This window comes from Camelina sativa, chromosome 12 (genome assembly GCF_000633955.1).
Source record: "Camelina sativa cultivar DH55 chromosome 12, Cs, whole genome shotgun sequence".
In the NCBI taxonomy this organism is placed as follows: domain Eukaryota; kingdom Viridiplantae; phylum Streptophyta; class Magnoliopsida; order Brassicales; family Brassicaceae; genus Camelina; species Camelina sativa.
The window spans coordinates 139,268-146,617 of NC_025696.1; the positions used below are offsets into that span (position 1 = coordinate 139,268).

A 7,350-nucleotide genomic window follows, 5' to 3' on the forward strand; every position below is an offset into this window, starting at 1 on the left:
TATCGTTTGAATGGGATTGCAGCGAAGAGGATTATCATCGTATGAGCAGTATGCTTGCTTCTCACTTCAGACATAGATGGTTACAGCCAAAGGAAAAATCTAAAGCCGAGAAAGGAGCCAGTGAGGTAAAGAAGGACACAGTTGGACTGGAGACGATTCATGAGGACGGTGAAATGCCAAATTGTTCGACACAGGATAAAAAAATAGACTCCTCGATCACAGAGTGGGCTCACCAGAGAATGCCCCTACCTCCGCACTGGTTTCTCAGCGCCATTTCAGCAGTCCACAGTGGTAAAACCTCAACAGGGCCACCAGATTCCACAGAGTTGCTTGAAGTCGCGAAATCTGGAGTTTTCTTTCTTGCAGGACTTGAGTCTGGTTTTGGATCGGTTCCGTCTCCTGTTTTGAGTGTGCCATTGGTTTGGAAGTTTCACGCTTTGTCTACCGTGTTGCTTGTTGGAATGGACATCATCAAAGACAAGAACACTAGGAACTTGTACAATTTTCTGCAGGAGCTCTACGGGCAGTATCTTGATGAAGCGAGACTAAACCACCGTGACATTGAGCTCTTGATGTTCAAGTCAGACATTCACGAGAACTACTCTACTTTTCTGGAGATGGTCGTGGAGCAGTATGCTGCGGTGTCATATGGTGATGAACTGTTTGGCCGACAGGTATCGATTTACTTGCATCAATGTGTGGAATCCTCAGTTCGACTATCAGCATGGACTGTGCTCTCCAATGCCAGTGTTCTTCAGCTTCTGCCAAGTCTAGACAAATGCTTGGGAGAAGCAGATGGTTACCTTGAACCGGTTGAGGTAATTTGCCCCCCAAAAAAAGAAAAGAAAAAAAAAGAGAGGGTATATAGTGTTGAATAATGGCATGTTTATGAGTATCATCGACTAAGATAAATTGGTATTATTGATATTGCAGGAAAACGAAGCAGTCCTTGAGGCGTACCTGAAGTCATGGACTTGTGGAGCCCTGGACAAAGCAGCGGCGCGGGGATCAGTAGCCTTTACACTCGTTCTGCATCACTTTTCATCTTTAGTATTCTGCAGTGAAGCCAAGGAAAAAGTATCCCTGCGGAATAAGATTGTGAAGTCTCTGGTCAGAGATGTATCGAGAAAGAGTCATCGTGAGGTAAGTTGAATGAAACCCCTGGGCAGCTATTGTGGTTGTTGTTTGTAGAGCTGAGTACTGAGAATGAAAATAAAACCAATGTTTTGCAGGGGATGATGCTGAAACTGGTGGGGTGTCTTAAAGGGGTTGCAGACGCCATGGAAGAAACAAGGGAGAGAGAGAAAAGATGGGAGGTGTTGAAAGAGGCGTGTGAAGGGAACTCGTCCCTCCTATCGGAAGTAGAGAAGCTCAAATCCACCTTCTGTGGAAGAAGAAAGTGAAACCCGAGTGGGTGTCATCAGAGAGAATAAGAGAGGAAAGAAAGAGAGTGTGTTGTGTTATCGTAACTCTTTCAGTCTTTCTTGCTCTAATTTTGATTTATTCCGAGCTCAGTGTTGCATAAGAGCTGTGTAATTAAATCCAAATACATTTGGGAGCTGATGATGTTTGTTTGGGTATGTAGGACAGGATGGATTCTCCAAAATTCTGACAAAAGTCCAATTAGCTTAGCTTTTTTAACTCCAACATCAGAGTCATGCGACACTAGTACTACTACTATTCATTCATTCACTATCTCCATCAAAAAGTGTTTGCTTCTTTTCTTTTCGAGTTAGGCAATTATTTGGTTGGTATTATCGTCTCTGTCAATCTCTAGTTCCATCTCAATCCAAGGCGATGTTGTTGTTTAGTGCTTCAGCGACACCATTAGTGCCCAGCTTGTGTTTTCTTGCGGCGGAGAAACCCGTCAATCGTCGTCCTATGATGGTAAGACTATCAGGCGGAGCAATTGGGTCTTCTTCATCGTCTTCGAATTTCGATCTGAAGACGTATTGGGGGACTCTGATGACGGAGATCAACCAAAAGCTCGACGAGGCGATACCGGTCAAGTACCCTACGGGGATCTACGAGTCGATGAGATACTCCGTANGGCGATGTTGTTTAGTGCTTCAGCGACACCACTAGTGCCCAGCTTGTGTCTTCTTGCGGCGGAGAAACCCGTCAATCGTCGTCCTATGATGATGAGACTCTCAGGCGGCGGAGCAATTGGGTCTTCTTCATCGTCTTCGAATTTCGATCTGAAGACGTATTGGGGAACTCTGATGACGGAGATCAATCAGAAGCTCGACGAGGCGATACCGGTCAAGTACCCTGCGGGGATCTACGAGTCGATGAGATACTCGGTGCTCGCACAAGGCGCCAAGCGTGCCCCTCCAGTCATGTGTGTTGCCGCCTGCGAGCTTTTCGGTGGCGATCGCCTCGCCGCTTTCCCAACCGCATGTGCCCTAGAAATGGTCAGATTTCTCGAAATTGAAATATATGTATGTCAATTTTAGTTTGTTGTGATCTATATTGAATCATGATGATGAATGATCAGGTACACGCGGCTTCGTTGATACACGACGACCTCCCCTGTATGGACGATGATCCAGTCCGCCGAGGAAAGCCATCTNCTCTAGTTCCATCTCAATCCAAGGCGATGTTGTTTAGTGCTTCAGCGACACCACTAGTGCCCAGCTTGTGTCTTCTTGCGGCGGAGAAACCCGTCAATCGTCGTCCTATGATGATGAGACTCTCAGGCGGCGGAGCAATTGGGTCTTCTTCATCGTCTTCGAATTTCGATCTGAAGACGTATTGGGGAACTCTGATGACGGAGATCAATCAGAAGCTCGACGAGGCGATACCGGTCAAGTACCCTGCGGGGATCTACGAGTCGATGAGATACTCGGTGCTCGCACAAGGCGCCAAGCGTGCCCCTCCAGTCATGTGTGTTGCCGCCTGCGAGCTTTTCGGTGGCGATCGCCTCGCCGCTTTCCCAACCGCTTGTGCCCTTGAAATGGTCAGTTTTATTATGTGTTAATTGCAGTTTGTTGTGATCTCTGATCTGTAGTAATGGAAATGAATCCAATTGAATCATGATGATGATGATCAGGTCCACGCGGCTTCGTTGATACACGACGACCTCCCCTGTATGGACGATGATCCTGTCCGCCGAGGAAAGCCATCGAACCACACAGTCTACGGCTCCGACATCGCCATTCTCGCCGGCGACGCCCTCTTCCCACTCGCCTTCCAGCACATTGTCTCCCACACCCCTCCCGACCTTGTTCCCCGTGCCACCATCCTCAGGGTCATCGCTGAGATTGCCCGCACCGTCGGCTCCACTGGTATGGCTGCTGGCCAGTTCGTCGACCTTGAAGGTGGCCCCTTTCCTCCTTCTTTCGTTCAGGAGAAGAAATTCGGAGCCATGGCTGAATGCTCTGCCGTTTGCGGAGGTCTCCTCGGCGGTGCCACTGACCATGAGCTTGAGACTCTCCGAAGGTACGGGAGAGCCGTTGGGATGCTCTATCAGGTTGTGGATGATGATAAGAAGACCGATGGAGCTATCCAAATGGCTCAAGAGCTCAAGAATAAGGCCAAGAAGGAGCTTCAACTGTTTGACGACGACGACGACAAGTATAGTGAAGAACTTGTTGTTCCTCTACATACCTTCGTTGACTACGCTGCTCATCGTCATTTTCTTCTTCCCCTCTGATTTTATTGGGCCTTATACGGGCCTTTCGCCCTTCTTAATGGACTCTTCTCTCTCTCTCTCTCTCTCTCTCTCTCGCTCGTATTATTATCCTTCCTTCTCTTATTTTCATCCCACTGCTTTATGATCAGGATTATAATTATCTTCAGCTTAATGGACTACTACTCTCTTTTTAAATTATTTGCTTTTACCGAAACTACTTTATTTTAATCTTGTTGAATAAGTAATTCTGTAATTGTCTAAACAACCCAAAAGAAAAGATTTTAGACAACGACGTACATGTTCTAAGATAAAATTGCGAATCTGACAATAATTAGTATAGTCCTAAATTAAGAGACCTAAGCCAAGTCTATATGTTTCGCAAAACTATTTCCACTATCAATCGTTGGCCATCTTATCCAATATTCTCATACATCTACGTCATTTTCTACACTGATCTACATTACGAGGACCGTCTAATCCGAGTTTGCGTATAAAACGTGTTTATTGGACTAATTTAAATGATGAACTTTTATATATTGTGCCAATCTCTTCGTGGGTTATTATATTGCTTATAATTTACTTTTAAAATAGAAGAAAATGCTTTCGTGATATTTTGTATTTCTCAACTTATCTACCTAATGTTTGTACAAACTAATTCCATATTCATATATTTATATCAACATGCTAAACTAGTGGATTATTATACATTTATACTGTACTATTAAAAAAGTAGGGCGCTTACATATCTTTGTTACTCTTTTGAACGAGCAAGTTTTTTCAACTTTAGTTGAATTAGCAGTACTTTAGCTGAATTACATCAAGTGATAGTTTTATACTATATAATACATATGTTTTGAATTTCAATTAATTAGGTGAAGATCAAAAAAAACAAAAAACAAAAACGTGTAGGCTTATTACAACTACTATATATGAGACAACACAGTCGACACCATCATAATTTGATGTCTCGATTCAATGAATCTCTATTATGTATCTATTTTTCCACATTTGTTTAAATTTTCATAAACAGTGAACAGACCGAGGAGTAATAATAACAAGCTAGTAAATACATATATAATGAAATTTGGCTCATGATAACTTGTAACATATTTGAAAATATTAGCCGTATCCATTTGCAGGATCCTTGACCTACGGTGTGTGTCACTCGATCATTAGGGTTTATCATCATGGAAATAAATAAACGTTGTTAAAAATATTCGTATTGTTTGGTGATAATATATATAATCTTTTCCGTGTGGTGATAATATTATCTAAGTGATCATCGTCTGACATTGCGTTTAGTCGTTGAATCTTAAAATTATCTTGGTACTTGAACGATGAATAAATAAATAAATAAATATACACATGTATATTTCCATATTTGAATATGATAAACAAAAAAAAAAAAAAACTTGACACGCGACCATACATTATAGTTGATGGAAACACAAAAGTTAGGATACATTGAATTAATTGCGAAAAAATTGTAGATTACCACTCGGTTATATAATAAGAAATGAATGTGGTTATGTGGATTTTACCAAACTGCTGTTTGATTATACTTATACCTTACCATCGATCGTATTCGTATACGGAGTTTGTTTTCTTTTTTCTTTTGTGGGTATCAAACTATCAATGTTAAGTTAAGTATGATGGAATTTGTTAGGAAAAAAGTAGAACAAATCGAGGCATAATGTCTATAGTAAGATTATTGATTTAAAATGAATTTGCGTTTAGTAAAGAATAAGAAGAAGAGAAGAGGCGAAAGAGATTGAATGGGAGAGCGTTGGGTTGATGTGGAATGGATTGCAACTTTAGAAATATAAGTTAGAACGGCGACAAGTCGAGGCTTCGCTGGCCGTCCCGTTAGTGACCTTTGGTGAGAGTAAAGGGGCAACAATCCACGTGGGCTGAAATGCAGCCATGTGCTGCCACATCATCGTCATTGCGACCAATACCTCTTAATATCTTTTTCAATGGTTTGTTAAAAATACTTAGTTAGTACTAGTTGAGCGTTTTGTGATTGATTAATAACGACCGAATCAAAGTGGTTTATTCCTTTTTCTGGCTGCCGCATCTTTTAATCATCTCGATCTCCCTCTGGTCAACTCCTTCCTCCTCGAGTCTCGAGATCGTTATATTTGGACTTTATTCTTTATAATAACCGAAAACAAAATAAGTTAACCTCTCTCCAAATTCAATAAAATATGACCAAAAGTTTTAAATCATTCGGCGTCACATTGCACTGCATTACGACGAAGTGCTTAATATCGACATATCGTATCGAGATATGCGTGGGTAAGAGGTCTATGAAAATGTAATTAAGCGCTGCGTCTCCATTGTGTTATTATATATTTTAACAATTTATGCGTGTTATTACCTGATCAATAGTTTAAAGAGAATGTTGTAAATTCAAGTTATTTTATACCAAGAATTAATTAAAGAGGGGTTGCATTATAACGCGCATAGAAGAGGAAACCATGCATGCACCACGTGGTACCCCATTATGTTATGTATTAGCTAGGTTTATGATAATCTATATTATTTTTGGTTGACAACACAGGTTAGGTTATATGATAATATAAACTTTAAATTTTTGGATCATGATGATATGGGCTACTTTAGAGAATCGAAATATACAATACAAGATAATGACATTCCGCTAAATCAACAACATTAACCCGTGCGTGTTAGCATATATAATAATATATTATATACACTATATCACAATTATAGCTGCTCGTAGGATGATAGCGTTAATTTGCAAGTAAATAGATGAATATGGCTTAAAATTAAGTATACAAATATATATATATATATGTAGTTCTTTTAGCATTGCAGAAGATGGTTATAATGGGAATTATACAGATTGTTTAGTTTAGGGGGGAGCCGGGCCGGGGAAGATGACAAATATATAAAAAGGAATGAGAAAATGGTGGAACTAGTATAAGGTACGTAGTAATATATGGAAATGTCTCTCCAAAGATGAGGGGAAGGGAGTCACATGCGATGCGATGCGACTTGCGAGAGAGAGAGAGACGTACGTTAAATATAAATGTTTGGGGGGGAATGTGTTGGTTTAGGGATTTGATATCTTCTTTCAATACCCTACTTTTTATGATTATTCAAATACTAGTACTAGAGTTTACTTAGTAATTTATTTGGAATAATTTAGTAATTACGACGGATATTTAAAAGATTTGGTGAATAACTGAAATAAAATAATTAAAATAACGGAGAGAGAGAGAGAAGCTTCCTGGAAATGACGTTAATAGCCCCCACCCAAAACCTTTCCTTCCTTAATAGAAGTTAAAAGGATCAGTATGGCCACGGCGGCATGACTCATCTTATACGCCGTCGTTTAACACCCCACCCCTACTAACTACTCTCCCTAAACCCATAAATAAAAAAGAAAAATATAAAGAGAGAGGANAAAAAAAAAAAAAAAAAAAAAAAAAAAAAAAAAAGAAGCGAAGCACATCTCTGTCTCTCTCTCTCTCTCTCTCTCTCTCTTCAATTCTCAAAATTTCTGTGAATTCTTTCTTCTGATCTCTCTTCTTCTTCTTCTCCCAAATCGTCGGTTATCTGTAACGATCAAAAAAGCAAATAGATAAAAGGAAATCTTTCTGATTCTCACATTTTGATCACATCCATCTTCCTTCTTCCTCCTCTTCTTCATTTCCACCTTTCCCTTTTTTTTTTTTTTTTTTTTTTTT

The 7,350-nt window shown here is 40.3% G+C and overlaps 2 protein-coding genes across 8 annotated transcripts in view; both read left to right on the top strand.

The window, feature by feature from the left end:
* LOC104729152 (transcriptional elongation regulator MINIYO) overlaps positions 1-1,635 on the top strand; it is a 6,913-nt gene extending 5,278 nt beyond the window's left edge. The window contains exons 9-11 of one of the 3 annotated variants that reach the window (XM_010448050.2): positions 30-818; positions 934-1,143; positions 1,233-1,635. In XM_010448050.2, coding sequence (XP_010446352.1) covers positions 30-818; positions 934-1,143; positions 1,233-1,403 — 1,170 coding nt within the window. In that variant the 3' untranslated portion in view covers positions 1,404-1,635. Of the gene's footprint in view, positions 819-933; positions 1,144-1,232 lie in introns of all 3 variants that reach the window. The other 2 variants (XM_010448049.2, XM_010448051.2) reach the window with 2 other exon arrangements.
* On the top strand, positions 1,675-3,832 carry LOC104729151 (heterodimeric geranylgeranyl pyrophosphate synthase small subunit, chloroplastic-like). Of its 5 annotated transcripts, none has more exons than XM_019234012.1 (4): positions 1,675-2,049; positions 2,307-2,414; positions 2,498-2,572; positions 3,128-3,832. In XM_019234012.1, the coding sequence occupies exons 1-4, from the start codon at positions 1,798-1,800 to the stop codon at positions 3,653-3,655; spliced, it is 963 nt and encodes a 320-aa protein (XP_019089557.1). In that variant the 5' UTR covers positions 1,675-1,797; the 3' UTR covers positions 3,656-3,832. The 5 variants fall into 5 exon arrangements, with proteins under 5 accessions (XP_019089557.1, XP_019089556.1, XP_010450982.2 ...); XM_010452680.2 differs by having other exon boundaries at positions 1,680-1,799; positions 2,057-2,414; XM_019234011.1 differs by lacking the exon at positions 2,498-2,572 and having other exon boundaries at positions 1,679-2,049; positions 3,053-3,832.

Coding starts and splice junctions, on each gene's coding strand:
- LOC104729151 (XM_019234012.1), top strand. CDS start 1,798: ATGTTGTTGTTTAGTGCTTCAGCGACACCATTAGTGCCCAGCTTGTGT. Junction 2,415..2,497: donor CCGCATGTGCCCTAGAAATG/GTCAGATTTCTC, acceptor ATGAATGATCAG/GTACACGCGGCTTCGTTGAT.